The following is a 19,529-nucleotide window of genomic DNA, read 5'->3' on the forward strand; positions in this document are numbered from 1 at the left end:
ACATAGCAGGCTTAAAGAAATGTTTTTCAAATTATGGGTCACCATCGATAATGTGTTACAATGTCATGATCAGTGAGTCATGACCAAGATTTTTTTTTTTTAAGATTTTTTAAAATGTAATAGAATACAGTAAAATAGAAAGCATAGTGTACCAAACAGAATATGTGAAACTAATGAATTTGGAAATATTTATTTCACTGTTGTGCAGCAGAAACTTTGGTTATGTCCTATTACCCCTTTTCTGACTCTACCTTTATTACTCAAACACCTGAGTTCTTGCTGGGCATACACCATCTCATTGAAAACTTTTATTTCCTGGTCTCCTCCTTGGAGGCTGGGTATGGTATACGGCTAAATTCTGGCAACTGGAGTGTGAGTGCAAGTGCAGTGTGCAACTTTCAGTTCATGACTTGGAAGGATTAGGTTCTGTCCTTCCCTTTTCTTCCTTACTAATGTCTGGAATCTGACATGTTGATGGTAGCCAGATCTTTCATTGTAGGTAATAAGATGGAAGCCATGTGTCAAGGGAGGCAGAACAAGAAATAAGACATAAGTCATCCAAAGGCCATTTTAGCTGGCACTTTCATGTAAGAGAAAAACATTTTCTCTTATTTAAAGGTCTTTGCATTTTGAGATATCTTTGTTCAAGCTAAAACTTATATCTTAACTCATATAATTTCTCTTTCTTTATTATATCTCTATCATCTCTAAGTGTCACAGTGTAAAAGTTACATTGTGAAAATGTGATTTCATTATTATCTTGCAAACTGTCTAGTGAAAATATACAAAATTTCTTATTGTAGGCTAAAGTTAAAGCAATCTGAACACCACCAGTTAACAGAGATCTGGCCTATTTGTTACAGAGAGATTTATCAATTTATAGGGAGAGCTGATGCCATGGAAATAGATGATATGGGATGAAAATAGAAAAGAGTCCACGACAGAGCTCCAAGAAACACTAGTATATAGGTGATGAACACCTAAGTGGAACTGGAAAGAGAAACATGGGAGAGAGTGGGATTTCTGAGCCCCCAAGAAGCGACATTTTAAAAAAATAGTCAAAAGAAGATTTTTATTAGTCAGAGTGACTGGGGCCTTATAACAAAACGTCAAGGCTTGTGATTGGGCTTCCTTGGTGGCTCAGATGGTAAAGAATCTGCCCACAATGTGGGAGACCTGGATTTGATCTCTGGGTCGGGAAGATCCCCTGGAGAAGGAAATGGCAACCCACTCCAATATTCTTGCCTGGAGAATCCCATGGACAGAGGAGCCTGTAAGGCTACAGTCCATAGGGTCTCAAAGAGTCAAACACAACTGAGTGACTAACACTTTCACTTTCTCTCATGAAATGACCCTATGCTTGTACACACATATACACGCACGCACACACACACACACACACATTCTTCATTCACCAAAAGAAAACTAACCCTGCAACATATTCCCTGCTGAGTCTCATATTCAAAAATAAACTATAAAGAGTTAAAGACAAAAATATAAAGCATAAATATTTAAATTAGGAAAAATGTGTAGGAGAATAATTTTACAATTTGGGGGGTAAAAAATGACTTCCTAATCAGAAAATAAAACCCCAAGACAAAGTTAAAGTATAAGCAGCAGAGTTACTACAAGTAACTGATATAATACATTACTAGTAATCATACATTTGAAAAAGAAAAAAAAGATATGTCACGCAACATTCCCTATCAGACTGGGAAATTTTTTAAAGGCGTGGGGAAAATGTAGTCTTAGGCATTGCTGGCAGAAGATAATTGGCAGTCAGTTTAGAAAGGTAATGTGATAGGATGTACACTCTTTGACATAGCAAATTTACAGACAAGTTCATCATACAAAACAACAAAAAAATCAAGTAACTGAATTTAAAAAAAAATGAGCAAAAATATAAGCATGTACAGCTGGCTGCTAAGAGTAGGTTGAGTGGTCTTGGCACCATTGTTGAAGATCATTTCATCATATACATGAGGAGTTTCTCTCTGGGCTCTCGATTCTCTTCCATTGATCTATTTGTCTGTCTTTATGCCAGTACCATTCTATTTTGATTACTGCAACTTTGTAATGTTTTGAAAATAAGAGGTGAGAATCTTCCAGCTTTATTATTATTTTTTTTAATTGTTTGGCCATTCAGGGTCCCTCAAGATTCTACATGAATTTTAGTGTGGATTTTCTTTCAAAAGTGTGATTTTACTATACCATACATTTTGCTCTGCAATTTCCCCCTTAAAGTATACATTGTATTGAAGATAGTTTTCATGTCGGCATAAGGATCTATATTAAAAGAGATATATTCTCTTGAATAATTACCTTATATATACATGCTGTGATTAATCAATACCATATAGATAACCAATCAGTTTTTTGTTTTCTAGATATTGTGTCAATGAACATACTTGTCTTGGCAGAGTAGTCCATACTCTGGGAGTAATTACTCGAAGTAGAAATATTGGATCAAAAGGGCAGGCTGGGATGAAAGTTTCACAAGGGAAAGGATTTTGTCATTGTTGTATCCCCAGTGCCTAGAACAGGGTCTGGTGTGTGAAGTGAAGTTGCTCAGTCGTGTCCGACTTTTTGCGACCCCATGGACTGCAGCCTCCCAGGCTCCTGCATCCATGGGATTTTCCAGGCAAGAATACAGGAGTGGGTTGCCATTTCCTGGTGTGTACTAGGTGCTAAATAAACAGTACATAAACAGTAAACCCAACAAGCAAACAAATAAACAGATAAGATAACTCTTGACCTATGTGTCAAAAATTAAGAAGATATTTGCCGAACTATGCTCAGGGCTCATTGGCTTAACTACTCACACAGCATCTTTCTCCCTAACCATCTTCAAACTATGGGTAGCTGTTTGATCTAGTCTGGCCAGTGACATATAAATGGAAGACTTCTGGGTGGGGCTTGTGGAAAACTTTTGGTTTCTTAACAAAAAGAGAAAGTTTCAGAAGACAGCAATGAATGTTTTTATTTATTCTTTCTGCATGGAAAATGAATGTAACACTTAAAGTTTCAATGGCCATCTTGAGTTAAGAAAGCAGAGAATAGGATGATCAGGTCTGTATGCTAAGCAGGTCCAAACAATAGAAGGGGCCTTGATCTCTGTCAGTGTTATTGGGTAATTGTGTCAACCTTGGAATGTCAACCTCTGGACTTCTTCCCTATTTGTTCAGCAATTGCTAGTTGCTTTTCTGTTATTTATTGCCAGAGGAATCCCTAGCTGATTCACAGACAGGTGCAAAATGCATTTTAAATATATAGAGAAAATTAGAACTTAAAGTAACATTGCAACAGTGGGGAGAGGGTGAAAAAGTGGATTTTAAGTGTATTGGACATGACAATTGCTAGTTTAATATTGATGAACGTACTCCAGAGAAAAGTTACAGTACTCCCTTTTACCTTATTTGATGCACTATTGATATAAAGGACACCATTATTTAATATATTACTTAAAGAAAAAACTCTTCTAATTAAATTATGTAAAATAAGTCATGATATGAAAAGATATGTATGTTGCAATCACCGAATGCCAGAAATAGCTAATATTTGTAGGTACTATATGTTAGGCATTGTGTCAAGCACTTTATTTCATTTATTTTGCTCAAAAATGCATAAACTAGTTATGGACTTCTCCATTTTGGAGATGATAAATAGAGAATGACTCTAGTTTTCTCACTGGGGCTGTCGTGGGTGATCTTGCTAATAAGAGATAGGAAATTGTCAGGTAGAATCTTAGGTATGTTGGCTTTGAGGCTTTCTTGTGAAATTCAGAGAAGCTGTGCAGTAGGGAGTTGGGGGTAAATTTCAGAAGTGAAGGGAAAAAAAAAAGAGATTGATTAATTGGCTCCTTTGTCTGTTCAGTCAATATTTAAGCCTACTATGAACCAGGATCTGTATTAAGTACTGGGGATATTGTGAAGCAAAGCAGTCAAGTGGAGAAGATGGATATTATTTAGTCAGTCCATATATATTATAATGCATATTTTTTACCAGACACTGTCCTGTGGTTAACAAAAACCATGTTTCTGCCATTGGAGTTTACATTCCTTTGCATCAAAATTAAGAAGGTGACTGGTGAAACATATGTGAGCATGCCAACAGATCCACTTTAAATTCACGACTGCAGACTTAGGTGCAAACACACACAGCCTCCATGCAGTGCTGCTGCATTGCTCAAGTGATTTTATTTTCTCACTCTCCCAGGTCATCGTTTCTGTAAACAATGCCTTTCTTTTCTCTCTGCTGATGACAATGCTTCTTATTTCACTGAGAGAATAGAAATGATCACAAGTAAAATTCTGATCATCTGTCTCCAATTCTGAAATGGCCAGCTCATCTACATCTGCACCTATGGACTCTGTATTCTCTTGTGTTGCACCAGATAAACTTGTGTGCATCTAAATGCAAACCACCATTCAAAAAAAAATTTTTTTTAGTGTAACGAACTCTTTTCACATACTCAAAAACTTTTTTACTAATTTAATTTACCTCTCTCTGTGCTGTGCTTAACACTCAGTCGCATCCGACTCTTTGTGACCTCATGGACTGTAGCCTGACAGGTTCTTCTGTCTGTGGGATTCTCCAGGTAAGAATACTGGAGTGGGTTGCCATGTCCTCCTCCAGGGGATCTTCCCAACCCAGGGATTGAACCCAGGTCTCCCACATTGCAGGAAGATTCTTTACCATCTGAGCTACCAGGGAAGCCCTTAGCTCTCTCTACTACAGCATAAAATCTCTCCACTAAACATCATTATTCTCATCAGCATATAAATATATACTTCACCTGTGAAAAAAACAAAATTCTTGACTATACATATCCTTCTATCTATCCTCCCCCTCCCCCATTTTTTGATTCCTTTTTCCACAAATCTCCTATCAATATTTGTTCAAACTCACTACTTCCACTTCTTCTCCCTTTATTTCATTAACTCACTCCTAACAGGCTTTGAGATAAAGCCTGTTAGTCTTTGACTGTCAGTCACCAGCGATCTCCATGTTGCCAATTTCAGTGGTCAGTTCTCAGTTTTCATTTTATTATGTCTTTCAGAAGCAACTGACTTAGCTGCTCACTCTGTTCTTGAAATCCTTCCAGAAGCCATTTCCTCGCTTGAGTTTCAACACACTGCCTTTCTTTGATTCTGTCAATCATTTTCAGAATCCTTTACTATTTGTTTTCCTGACACTTAAACATTGCAGTGTCTCAAAGTCCAGTCTTCCAACTTCATCTCTTTTCAAGTCATATTGTCTCTAAAGGGATCTCCTTTTGTCCTAGGGTTTTAAATGCTGTGTTTAGAGAGTATTTAAACTCTCATTCTCAAACAATTTCTCATTGCAAAGTATCTATCCCTGCTTGCTCCCTTCTGATTGAGAATTGTATTTATAACTGCTTTCTCTGACTCTCTACTGAAGTTTTACCAGCACTTCAAATTCAACACATTCAGGATTAAGCATCTGATTCCTCTTCCCCTCCTAGGACTTTTCTTCTCAGTAAGTGGTGTCTCCATTAAACCAATTGCTTGGGCCAAAAATATGTGGATTCATCCTTGGTTTCTTTCTTTCTATTTCCAGTGTAAAATTTAGCAACAATCAAAATATATCTTTAGTATGCTGATGTTATTTCATCTACCACCGTCTAGTCTAAACCACCATCATCGTTTGTCAGTCCCAGTGCAAGACTAGTTTAACTTGTCTTCTTGATTCTTCCACTGCTATCTTACAATCCACTGTCTCACACAAAAGTCAAAATAAATCCTTTAAAGGAAAAATCTAATTATGTCACGCCCCGGGAAACTCCTCTAACAGCTCCCCATGTTCCTGAAAATAGACTTTTTTACCAAAGTCTAGAAGATGTCCAGGACTTGGTGATTCCCTCCCACAGTCTGATCTCATTTTCATGGCTTCACCCATCCTGTTCACTCTGCCTCAGTCACGTTGCTCTCTTTCCTGTTCCTAGAATACACAAAGTCTGTTTTTGCTTCAGGGCCATGACACTCCCTGTTTGCTCTTCCTGGGGCACTTGGAATATGCATATGACTTTCTCTTCTACTTCATTCATTTCTCTGTTCCACCTCACAAAGACCTTTCTTGACCATTCTACCAGAATAGCAGTCCTCCACATATTATCCTCTGTTTCCTTATTGTTCCTAGCGTATTTCATTACACACATATATGTGACCATATGACATTACTTAAAAATGTAAATGACCCCTGGTGGCTCAGATGATAAAGAATCTGCCTGCAATGCAGGAGACTCGGGTTCGATCCCTGGGTAGGGATGATCCCCTGGAGAAGAGAATGGCAACCCACTCCAGTGTTCTTGCCTGGAGAATCCCATGGACAGCATGGACAGAGGAGCCTGGCGAGCTACAGTCTATGGGGTTGCAAAGAGTTGGACACAACTGAGCAACTAACACAAGGTGTACATATGACATAAAATATATTACATGTAACCATATGATACTATGTATATGTACATACAATTTATACAGTATATATACATATTAATGCCCAGAACAGTGCCCATTTGTTCATATTAGGTGCTCAATAAATAGCTGTTGAAAGAACAAAGGATTAAAATCAGCATATACAATTTTTCAAATGTGATTCCAGTGTTCATAGAGTTGTCTTTCCCAGTACTGTTATTTACAAAATTGATAAGCATTCTTTTTTAAAAATTATTTTTATTTATTATTTTTTGCTGTGCTGGGTGTTGGTTGCAATGCAAAGGCTCTTCGCTGCTGGGAAGGGTTTTCTCTAGTTGTGGGGAGTGGGGGCTGCTCTCTAGTTGCAGCTCACAGGCTTAGTTGCTCCGCGACATGTGGAATCTTCCTGGATCAGGGATCAAACCCATGTCTCCCGCATTGGCAGGTGGACTCTCAACCACTGGACCACCAGGCAAGTCCCTGATAAGCACTCCATTTGTGACAGAACATGAAGGGCTGAATAGGCTAAGAATTAAAGACTTGAGGTGTTCTAAGAATATTTTCCAAGTTAAAATGTATTTATTAGCATTCTAGGTATAGTAATTTGACTGTGAGTTAAGCTATGAATTTATTCACAACTATGCAACTCACATTTTTTAAAAAAGTATTTATTTATTTATTTGGCTGTGCTGGGTCTTCTCATGACACTTGAGATCTTTAGTTGTGACATGTGGGATCCAGTTCCCTAACCAGGGATCAAGCCCAGACCCCTTGCATTGGGAACTTGGGAGTCTTAGCCACTGGACCACCAGGGAAGTACCTCTCTCTTTTTTTTTCCTATTCAATTTGCAACTAATAAAAATAAATGAAAAAAAAAATAAAAGAAAAAAGAAAAAGAAAACCCTCTCTATTTTCTTATAAAGGCACTTTCTACCCTCCTCTGCCTTTGTCAGAGGTGTTGCCCGGTGCCGTCATTGTCACTGCGCTCATTGCCTCCAGGATCATGGGTACCTTGCTGCTCCGGCATCACTGGCATCACCACTTGGGGCACCAGGATGAAAGGTGCCTGAGCCACATCTCGGGCCTCCTGGAGTATAGGCTCTGGTGCTGTGTGTTGTAGGGGTGGGGGGAGAATCCAGACTCATGAGTGTCTCCACCATGACCGGGGTTGTTGGGTCATGGGTGCTGCCACTGTGCGTGTGTGTCCAAGGTGAGTACCTTTGCGGTACTCTGTGGCTGGAGGGATAGGACCTCAGGCCCTGCCCCCATGCCATTCATTCCCTGTGGCTGCGGGCGCGTCTGCACCCAGAAGGTCAGTGTTATGTGCACTTGTTCTCCCGAGGCTGCCAGCTTGTGTGGGGCTTCGGGCTCAGCCATCAGGTCTGGTGATCCAGAATTGCAGCCCCGGCTACCAGTGTTCTCCTGGCTTTGCCTCCACTATGCATGTCCCAGCCCACCCACCTTTAACGGACAGCTGTGTGAAATCCTCTGACGTCCTGGTGTGTTGGACGGAGGCACCTTTGCTGAGTTGCAGATGTTTTCCTGGTGGTAGACTGAAGGGGAGAGATAAACAGAGCATCTCAACCACCGTGATGCTGACGTCACACCAAAAAGATTCTTCTTGCAGTGGTGGGAGACAGTGGCGCTTCAGATTAGGATTTAGAAGGCGATAGGGAGAGCATATTTAGCTGAATGATGATAATGCCATTGCCAAGATAGTTCATACATGAGGAGAGGAAAAGCAAGGAGGTGACAAAAGTTTGACGTGGTTGTAAGACATCAAAGTAGAGGTGCCCAGAAGACATGTACATCTTCGGATGTGGTATCCCAGGGTGGTGCTGTGTTCTTATTATAACCCTGTCAGATAGCACATGGTTCATTTCCTTCCATTCTGGGCATTGTTAAATCCAATCACTTGGTTAAGGTGTCATGTGCCATACTTCTTGTCTGCGAGTTTATTTTTTGCTTTGTAACTAATATTTTACGGGGATACTATCAGACTGTATAAATGTCCTGCTGTGTGCTTAGTCACTCAGTCATGTCCGACTCTTTGCCACCTACCTACTTTCTTCTCAGGGACAGAGAAGCCTGGCAGGCTACAATCCATTGGGTCACCAATAGTCGGACAAAATTGAGTGACTAATACACATACCTACTTCTCATCAAAATTTCAATGTGTTTGTTTGTTTCTGCCAAGTATAGTCATGTTTTCCTCCTTTGATTAATGGGTTATAATCTATTATTTCATTATTTATTTTGATGCTCAAATACTCTCAGATTTGGCCAGTAAAAATCCATTTAAGCTGACTTCTGGATCCTATTGGCATGCCCTCATTAATCTTGGGCAACTACTTATCTTCTGACCCAAGATATTTCAGGCTCATCTTATAATTTTCCTTCTCTATGTGCTTTTTATTTTCTTTTAGCGAATGACATTAGAAATCAAGAACTGGGGTGTAATATATGCCCTTTATTTTTAGGGTGTCTCTACTCCTAGACTTTCTTAGCAAAAGAGCTAGGGAGTTATGTATGTGTAAACATACATACATATGTAGATAAATTGATACGTACTCTGTTAGGCTTCTGATGCCCCACACGTAGACCAACCAAGATGAGGACAGCCACCTCATCTCCAACTCTAATGTCACAACAAATATCACAGGAGTGATATTTTATTTCCTGTTATTGTCTTATTGCATTAGTTAGAACTTCTAATACGCTATTGAGCCAGGCTACTTTCTTTGTGAACATTCTTCTCACTCTTTTTGAAGTTATACATCCCACTGTGTTCTATCTTAACTCTCTTCGACTCAGTGTGACATCTGTCTTACCTATCTCTATCTAGTGGTGTTGGGCTGACTTATTCAGAAAACAAAGGAAGAGGCAGAGACTTGATTTTCATTGGCCAATCCAATACTTCTTTAGTGGTTTGCTACATTTTTCAACTTTACTTAGGAACCAGTGCTGCTTATAAAATAAACACAATTAAGGAAAAATAAACAGACAAGTCTAGACAGATGAATAGGATTATCTTGCTAAAATGATATTTATTCTGTGAGGAAATTAAGTTTAATTCCTTCAGGGATTGCTTAATTAGTAGTATATCTAGTTAAAATAAATAAACAAGGTATGTTTGTGGCTTGTCTTCTCATTTTCTTGATAGAGTCTTTCACAGAGCAGATTTTTAATCATAATGAAGTTCAGCTTATCAATTATTTCTTTCATGGATAATGCCTTTGCTTTGTATCAAAAAAGGTCATCACTATAACTAATGTAACCTAGATTTTCTCCTGTGTTGTCTTCTAGGGTTTTGAAGTTTTGTATTTTACATTTAGGTCTATGATGCATTTTGAGTTAATTTTTTTTAAAAGTGTGTAGATTCCTTCATTTTCTTTTTTTTTGCATGTGGATGTTCAGTGGTTCTAGCATATGTATTTATTTTGTTAAGTTTATACCTATATGTTTCATTTTGGGGGGTTGTTAATGTAAATGGTATTGTGCTTTTAAATTCTGAATTTTACTTGTTCATTTCTGGTATATAGGAGAGCAATTGACTTTTTATATTAACTTTGTATCCTGCAACTTTATTACTTGCAACCTTATTATTACTGCTGTGTGTAGTGATCTGAAAGAATTAACAAAAGAACTGTGACTCATATCACAGGAGTGATATTTATTCTTTCTCATGAGTAATTTTAATTTCCTTTTATTGTCTTATTGCATTAGTTAGAACTTCTAATATGATGTTGGAAAGAAGTGTTAAGAGGAAATATACTTCCTTTGTTCCTCTTAGTGGGAAAATTTTAGTTTTGCACCAATAAGTGTGATATAAGTTGTAAGTTTCTAGTAAATATATATATTTTTTATCATGTTGAGGAAGTTCTCCTCTCTTCCTGTTTTGCTGAGTGGTTTTGTTTTTTAGGGCTTCCCTGATAGCTCAGTTGGTAAAGAATCTGCCTGCAATACAGGAGACGCTGGTTTGATTCCTGGGTCAGGAAGATGTGCTGGAGAAGGGATAGGCTACCCACTCCAGTGTTCTTGGGCTTCCCTTGTGGCTCAACTGGTAAAGAATCCACCTGCAATGAGGGAGACCTGGGTTGGGACGATCCCCTGAAGAAGGGAAAGGCTGCCCGTTCCAGTATTCTAGCCTAAAGAATTCCATGGACAGTCCATGGGGTTGCAAAGAGTTGGATGCGATGGAGCGACTTTCACTTTTGTTTTTGTTTTTTTTTTTATCATGAATGGGTGTTAGATTTTGTTAACTGCTTTTTCCTGTATCTACTGATACCATGAAGAAATATCAATTTCTTCTTTAGCCTATTTATGTAAAAGGGTTACTTTAATTGATTTTCAAATATTGAACCAGATTTGCATAACTGCAATAAAACCCACTTGGTCATTGTGTATAATTTTTTTATACACTGTTGGATGTGACCTACTATTTTTTTTTTAAAAGATTTTTGCACTTATGCCCATGAGAAATATTGTTCTGTAGCTTTATTTTATTGTATTGCCTTGGTACAGTTCTAGTATTATGTTAATGCTGGGCTTATAAAGTGAGTTAGAAAATATTTCCTTGTCTATCTTTTGAAAGAGACTGAAGAGAATTGGTATAACTCTTTCCTTAGATGTTTGATAAATTCACCAGTGAACCTATCTGGGCCTGATGGTTTCTGTTTTGCAAGGTTATTAATTATTGATTCAATTTCTTCAATAGATGTAGATCAGTTTGAATTGTCTATTTCTTCTTGTGGGAGTTTTGGCAAAAGTGGCCTTTCAAGAAGTCAGTCCATTTCATTTAGATTATTAAATTTGTGGGCATAGCATTGTTCACATTATTCCTTTGTTATCATTTTACTGCCCTTATGATCCAGCATTTCCATTCCTGAGTATTTATCCTTAGAAAACAAAACCACTAATTTGAAAAGATATATGCTCCCCTATGTTCATTGCAGTGTTATATATAATAGTCAAGATATGGATGTAACCCAAGTGTCCATTGACAGGTGATTGGATAAAGAAGATGTGACATACAAATACAATGGACTATTATTCAGCCATAATAAAGAATGAAATATTACTATTTGCAACAACATGGATGGACCTGGAGGATGTTATGCTAAGTAGAATGGGTCAGACAGAGAAAGACAAATGCCATGTGATTTCGCTTACACGTGGAATTTAAAAAAAGAGAGAAGTGAACAAACATAAGAAATCTGAAACAAACTCATAGATTCAGAGAGCAAACAAGCAGTTGCTAGGGGAGGGGAATAAGGGGAATTAATGAAGCAAGTGTGGGAGGTTAAGAGGCACAAACTTCTAGTGAGAAAAGAAATGAGTCTTGTGGATGAAATGTATAACATTTATGGGGAATATAGTCAATAATATTGTAATAGTTTTTTATGGTGACAGATGGCAAGTAGACTTATTGTGGTGATCATTTTGTATAGAAATATCAAATTACTATTTTGTGTGTCTGGAACCAACATAGTGTTATAGGTCAATTGCACTTCAATTAAAAAAAGAAATACAACATTGCTTTACTTTCTTTGTGCGTGTGTGCTAAGTTGCTTCAGTTGTGTTCAACTCTTTGCGAACCTACAGATTATAGCCCACCAGGCTCCTCTGTCTGGGATTCTCCTGGCAAGAATACTGGAGTGGGTTGCTGTGCCCTCCTCCAGGGGATCTTCTTGAACCAAGGATCAAACCCGTGTCTCTTAAGTCTCCTGTGTTGGCAGGCAAGCTCTTTACCACTAGTGCCACTTAGGAAGCGAATTAAATCTGACTCCGCTTTCATTCTTCTAAAATTCTTAGTGAGACTTAATCTTCATTTTTATTAGAGCCTTCCCCACACTAGGGTTTGTAAAGCAAAATATTTGGGAAGCTGCTTTTGTCTTTGCTTGAAACTGGTTACTCCTCATATGACCATGCCATTGTCCAGCCCTTCAGCCACGTTGAAGCCTGGCTAATTGGCTACTTCTATGCTCTATCCGGGCACGGGAATATTTCCTGAGACTGGGAGCTCTGTGGTCCAGAATGTGCCTCACACAGTTACTTAGCTCAGAGGTCCTGTCTATTACCCTGAGCACAATTATGAAGGTGACCCAGTGCCCACTATCCTGGGTCCCATAAGCCTCCACCCACCTCCTGGTTTTGATTTCTTCCTGTCAGTGGGGCTTCTCTCTCTCTCTCCTTTAGGGCTTCTCTGTCTCTCTCTTTTATGAGAAAATCTTTTAATTTTGTATTGGGATATAGCCAATTAACAATCTTGTGGGAGTTGCAGGTGAACAGCAAAGGGACTCAGTCACACACAGATATGTATCCATTCTCCTGCAAACTCCCCTCCATCCTCGCTGCAGTGGGGCTTCTCTCAAACCTCTCTGCGAAAGATTTCTTTTTCTTCCTCCTCAGGAGCACCTAGAGTGATTTGCCCAAGTGCCAGGGCTTTTGAAAAGCTATCTTTAAGCAACCTCTGCTTCTAACCTTGAAATTTCTTAAGGTGAAAGGACACAAGGACCTCGCCACACTTTTGAAATAGGGAAAGGAAACAAATGCCAGAGGATAAGAATCAGCACAGATCACAATCTTTTCAAATCCTTTTTCAGTCTTGAAGCCAAAATAATCTTTAATATTTTAGTAAATTTTTCTTCTACACTAGGAAGGAGAAAATGCCGGAAAAGCTGAGAGGTATTTTGCTTATTTTGGGAAAAGAAATGTGAACTTGTATGGTTTCAGTTAAGATTTGTCCATATAATTGTTTGGGGGGAAAAGAGAAAAAAAAAAAAGAAAAGATAAAGAAAAGGAGAAAAGCAGGCTGATCTTGTTATTATTTGAGAAATTCCTGTTTTCATATATATATATTCCTATAACCTCATATTATTGAATAAAAACTAATGTAGAGGCTTCTGCTGATCTCTGTGATTTTCTTATACAATAGTAAATAAAATGACCCTTCTTCCAATTTCTTCTTTGGTTCTTGTTTTGTAGTCCCACACACATATCTTTCCTGCTTCTGCAAGCAAACATATGGTTCTAGAAATATGGAATTTTAATCCCAGGATTCAATAAAGAGCACTAGTACTGAAACCTAACTATTCCCCCTCCCACCACCACCCGGGGAGTAGTGAGATGTTGGGAGAATGTGTCTATCTTTGATTCCCATTTCTACGATTTCTACCATTCCTCATGAAAAAATACATGAGCAATATTTCACCTTATGAGAAAGGGATCAAAATGCATAGTAGTAAGTGGTACTAAATGCATCATTTGAGGAAAAGGACCAGTACACAGCTTCTTCTTCTCTCTTTGGAAAATATGAAGATGAAATTTAAAAAGTGGTCTGGATTAGGGAGAGAGCTCAGACTTCTGACTGCCCTGCCCTCCTATCCTATCTCCTGTTGGCCTGTGTATTCTCTATGATTGAGAAATCCCTTGTTTGATACAAAATTCTTTCTCACATTCTAAGTCAGATCTTTTGGATCATCTTCAAAGTTTTATTTCAAGTTTTCCATTGTGAATCTCTGTGTCTTGTAATCATGGTCTACAATATGGCCAAGGAGAACAGTTTCTCATGCTGCTTCTGGCTTTTTCTCTGGGACAGTTTAGAAAAAAAAATGAGATGTATAGAAACATCTCTGAGATGTTTAAAATACCATGCAAATATAAAATTATATCAATATTTTATTTTCCTACCAAAAAAAGAAAGAAAAAGAGAAGACCCCACATAAAAATAAAAAACGAATGGACAAAATTCTTTAACAAGTATATTGTGTAGGTTAAGAATTCTCTGACCAAAAGGACTGCAATGAAAACAAAACTGAGTTTCTGAATCAAGTAAAACTTCTTTCCTTTTCTTAATGACTCATTTAAAGGATGCTGAAAACAGAGATGGACTTCCCCAGTGGTTCAGCAGTACAGAATCCACCTGCAATGTAGGAGCCACAGAAAACTCTGGTTTGATCCCTGGGTCAGGAAGATCCCCTAGAGGAGGGCATGGCAAACGACTCCAGTATTCTTGCCTGGAGAATCCCATGGGCAGAGGAGCCTGGCGGGCTACAGTCCAAGTGTCACAAAGAGTCAGACACAAATGAAGCGACTTGGCATGCATGCACGAAAATAGAAACCCACAGTAGGGCTGAAAAGGAGACACAACCAGCTCAGGTTGATGGATGGTTCTTGCAAATTAAATGCAATTAATGAGGAATTATACATACACATGGATGAAACAGCAGGGGGCGTAGCAGCCCAGACCACTGAGATGTAGACATTGAAGCCATTATTTTAGAGTGAAATAGATTCTAATCCTCTTTTTCTCTTTCTGGTGCCCAGCCCCTATTCTGAAGCTATTCAGGAGCCCACCAACAGTTGCCTCTTTAGAAGAAAAAACCTCTTATCTAAAAAATCCCAATGGATTTAGGAGCTCTGTGTCAGGAACTTGGGTCAAAGAGCAAAACTTCAAATAAAAGATGCTCTAAGTACTCTTATCACTTAGGAAATTCCAAGGGGATTTTTAGGAGTGCTATGCCAGGAACCAGGAGCAGACAGATAAACCCACAGGCAGACAGACACACATATATGAAATGTCACCTATCTTAATGTTTTTTTTTTTAATGTGAATTTTAGAATTAGCATCTCTGATCCTAATGGTTTTTGAGCTAAGATTACATAAAATGTAAATAAATTTAGGGAGCATTGACATTTGACATTTTCATGATGCTAACTTTTAACCTATCCAAAAATATAGGATGCTTTATTAAATAACATTTGTTCAAGTCCTTTTTTTGTGTTCTTCATTACTATTTAAAAATTTTTTCTTATATATATTTTAAACATTTCTTTCACATTTATTCCTGGGTATCATGAGAAAAATCAAACCCAAAATAAAATCAAAGTAGAGAATCAATGTACTTTGGGATAAAAATAAAGTCAAAGTTTTGACTGTAGTATCTGACATTAAGGTTCAGAACTAAATAAAGGTATGCCTAGCAGTTACTTTTAAATAGAAAAAAAAAAATGATTTCTGAGAAATTTAGGGGTATTCCTCTCTGACTGTATTTGCTAGACAATAGGAATTCTAATAATCTAGTTCACAGGAGCCTTGTAGGTGACCTAAGGCAGAGATGTGCCTTTTGGAGAGGTTTGTGGGTATTGGTTTTGTCTCATGGAATAAATCTCATTAAAACTGATATGAAACCATGACATTTAAAAGGAGAATTGTACTAACAGAAGCACTTCTAGATGGGACTTCAAAGGACAGAGATGGTTCAAAGGGAAAAGGAGATTTCAGAGCCCTCAAACATATCAGCTGAGCATATCTCAGCTGAAAATATATGCCTTTTCTCATGGGAAGTAAAGGATGAATTGGAGTGTAGAATGGATTCCAGAGCCACAGAGAACCACTCTGAGGAAGCAAGACTGAACCCTAATCAGAGAACTGGTGACAACTGCCTGGTCAGATTTCAGAGTGGCTATGGACCGTGAACTGGAGTGGCCTCCCATGCTCCACCTTTTTGAATAGAAGTGTCTGTCACAGTTGTCCTGTGATTGTCCCCGGCAGAGTGGCGGTGGATAACTTTGCTGTTTAGTTCACAGATCTTCAGAATGAGAGCTACACTAAAGGAACTGACGTTGAGCAGATGACCCCAAGGAGTCTCATCTATACTCGGACCTAATTTAGATGCTGGATTTCTTGGAATCCAAGAAATGTGTCCGCTCCAAATCCTGAGCCATTTGGAGAGGACATGTGTCAACACCCTGGGCAGCATTTCTAGATCAGCCACCAGGTGATGGCCAGCACGAACTGCATGCCATCTGAGGAGCCATCTTGGATACCCAGTCCAGTTGAATCTTCAGAGGACCAAAGCCCTAGCCAACATCTGATTTCAACTGCAAGACAGAACTGAAGCAAATAATGCCCTGTTGGGTGAACCTGGTCAAACCATAAAACCATGAGAGAAAAATGATATTGTTTTAATTCATTACACTCTAGGTAGATAACTGGAACACACAGCAACATAGACACACATACCCACACACACACCTGGTTTGTAGCAGAGACTGGCTAGTTCTGCACTGAGTTTCTTTCCTTTTCCTCCTGAATACACAGAAAAACTGTCTCATCATGCAACTGAGTTCTGGCTAATGGAGCACAAGTAAATGTGATGTATGTCATATCCAGGTTTGCTGTATTAAAACTTCCCGTGGGCACCTCTATCTCATTGTTTCATGGATAAGTATTTGGAAGTGACACACACAAAAATGGCAAAGTTATTGTGCTTTGTCACTGAGTTTTATGGTTTACTGTTTTAGCAGCTAATGTAAAATCAACTAAAGACACAGCTGTAACAAACTGGCAGTATTTTATTATGCATTTTGCTTCTATGTCCATACATGAGATTGATATTTAATTTTCTTTTTTTGTGTGATTCTTGTGATATTCAATGTAAAATGATTTATATAAGTATTCTTTTTCTGCTCTCTAAATATTATTTTTAGGATTGGGATTATCATTTCCTTGAAAGTGTGATGAAATTTTTCTGTAAAATATTGTTATGCTGTCTTTTGTAAGTGAAGGATTATTTTTTACTCCTAATTCACTTTCATTTCTGGTTTATTCAATTTTCCAAAATATCCTGTCCTCAGTTTTGATAATTCGTATAATTTTTATTCCTCTAGAACATTATATTTTTCATTGAGGATTTCCAAATTTACCAAATATATGTTTCATTAATCTTTAGAATGTGGACTTTTGTTTTCTTGATTCTATCATTTTGTTGACTTTTATTTTATTTAACTTCTGTTCTTCACAATTTTGCTATCAACGCTCTTTATATATTGCTTTTTTCCCCATTTTTCTAGCTCATTTCATTCATTTAACAATCTTGATTTTTTAATTCATATAATGTTTAAGTTTTATAAAATGTACTTCCATGTGTACTAGATATTTAAACAAATAAATTAGGTATTTTGACATAAAATGTTTTAATTTTTGTTCAGTTCTAAATGTTTTGTAACTTTCATTGTTTCTTCCTTTTAATTTTAAGGTTTTTATAATGGAGCATTTCAAACACACATAAAATTAGACAAATAATAGATGAATCCAAATATACCCACAATATTATTATTTTCATAATATGTTTTTAATAGGCTTTTATCCTGCTCTCCTGACATATGTTCCACTCAGAAAAATAATAGTCTTTAAAAGTAGTAGTATTAGTAATAGTCTTAAAAAAGCATCATTTGAACAGAAATGCTAAAGTTACCCTCAAAAATAACCCTAATGATTGGCTACCAGTCACCCATAACCACACTGAAAATCTTTCTGGTTTGTAATATATCTGCAAGGCACTTTTATATGTAAAGTGAGAAATCACCAATCCTGTGTAAATTTTAATCCAGAATATTTTTTGTAAATATATAAAACGCTACATGTATATATGTACACATATTCTTTATCTGTTTATCTCACTGTTCTAAATCTACTGAAAGTCTATATCCACAATATTATATTAATATAATGAACTACTAGGCTCTCAATACCCAGTTCTAACATCCAAGAACATCTATGTGCACTCTTGCCTTAGCTATACCATATCCACATTCCGTTTACATTCACCTCCTAACCTCCTCACCTTTCCCATTATCATTTTGAAGCAAAACCCCAAAATATTTCAGCATGTATTTCCAGAAGGAAAGGGCTATGTTTAAACAAAAACATGCTACCTTATCATACATAAACATTTAGCAAAAATTTTTAATATCATCCATATTTAAATATTCAGCCAGTGCAAATTTATAATTCCTTATTAAAATGTCATGTTTTTTATTGGAGTAAATTATTCTACAGTGTTGCATTAGTTTTTGTTGGACAACAACGTGAATCTGCCAAATGTATACGTATAACCCCTCCTTGAGCCTCCCTCCCATGCCCCCATCCCACCCCTCCAGGTCATCACAGATGCTATTATGTTTTAAAAGATGTATTTGAAATCATTATCAAAATTAGGTCTATACATTGTGATTGATTAATTGATTGATATGCCCTTTAAATCTTTCTAATTTTATAGGCGGTCTCTGCTTCTCATTCTGAGACAATTTATTTGTTGGAGAAATCAAATTGTCAGTTTTCCACAGTATGAATTTTGCAAATTATATGCTTGTGATATAATTTAACATGTTCATTACCTTCTGTGTACATATAATCTACAATATGAGTTTACTCCCAGCTGTACATTTTAAATATTTTTATAGTCAATACCTTTCACCTGAAAGAATGATTCTGTGAGGGTGGGGTCTGAGGTTTGTCATGCTTCCTAATGACTACTTATTGTGTTTATGACTATTATTGACCCCATGAAAAACATGACCTCAAGAATGTTGAATAAGTGAAAGAAAAAATATATTACTTTCTTATAATTTTAAGGTATCTTAAGGAATGGAAGGGTAGCAATTACTAGGAAAGGCAAATCCTGTTATTTTCTTATTACTTTCTTATAATTTTAAGGTATCTTAAGAAATTGAAGGGTAGAAATTACTAGGAAAGGCAAAGCAAAGGTGTAAGGGAGAGACTGAATTAAAAAACAGACTCTTGAGGAAGAGACGTTGGGTGAGACTTACGGTTCCACAGAATCCGAGGCGCTGGTAGAAAACCAAATGAGCAGAAATAGCAGGAGACACGAGTGAAGAAGTTTGCCTTCCCCCATAGTGACGGACAAACTGCAGGTATCGTGTCGTGCCCAGCTCCTGCCTTCAGCCTGGTCCTTGAGACCTTTCAAATTTAGCACACTTTATATGCTATTTGCAAACAAGCTCCACCTAGTGCCTCCAAATGGAGTTCATGTTTGGACACAGATTCCCCGAAAGGGTTGATGCTCTCAGCGATTGCTTCATTAGTCTCAAGGCTAAACTCTGTCTGACAGGCTCTGAGTCATTTCCAGACAATAAAAATTTATGTTCCAGTGAGAATTAACCTTCTTTAACTTTGACAGCAAAGCTCCTGAGGAGGAACTTTCAACCCATCCTTCTTCAAAATTCTTGCAAGTAGGTGTCAAACAGAACTACCTTTGAGGGTCATGGGATGTGTCGTTATACCAGTAA

The 19,529-nt window shown here is 37.6% G+C and overlaps 1 protein-coding gene across 1 annotated transcript in view; it reads right to left on the bottom strand.

The window, feature by feature from the left end:
• Positions 1–19,207, bottom strand: part of A2M (alpha-2-macroglobulin) — a 66,364-nt gene extending 47,157 nt beyond the window's left edge. The window contains exon 1 of the mRNA XM_061124902.1: positions 19,050–19,207. Coding sequence (XP_060980885.1) covers positions 19,050–19,135 — 86 coding nt within the window. The 5' untranslated portion in view covers positions 19,136–19,207. The remainder of the gene's footprint in view (positions 1–19,049) is intronic.
• Positions 19,208–19,529: the final 322 nt, after the last annotated feature.

Source organism: Dama dama, chromosome 22, assembly GCF_033118175.1.
Source record: "Dama dama isolate Ldn47 chromosome 22, ASM3311817v1, whole genome shotgun sequence".
NCBI classification, from domain to species: domain Eukaryota; kingdom Metazoa; phylum Chordata; class Mammalia; order Artiodactyla; family Cervidae; genus Dama; species Dama dama.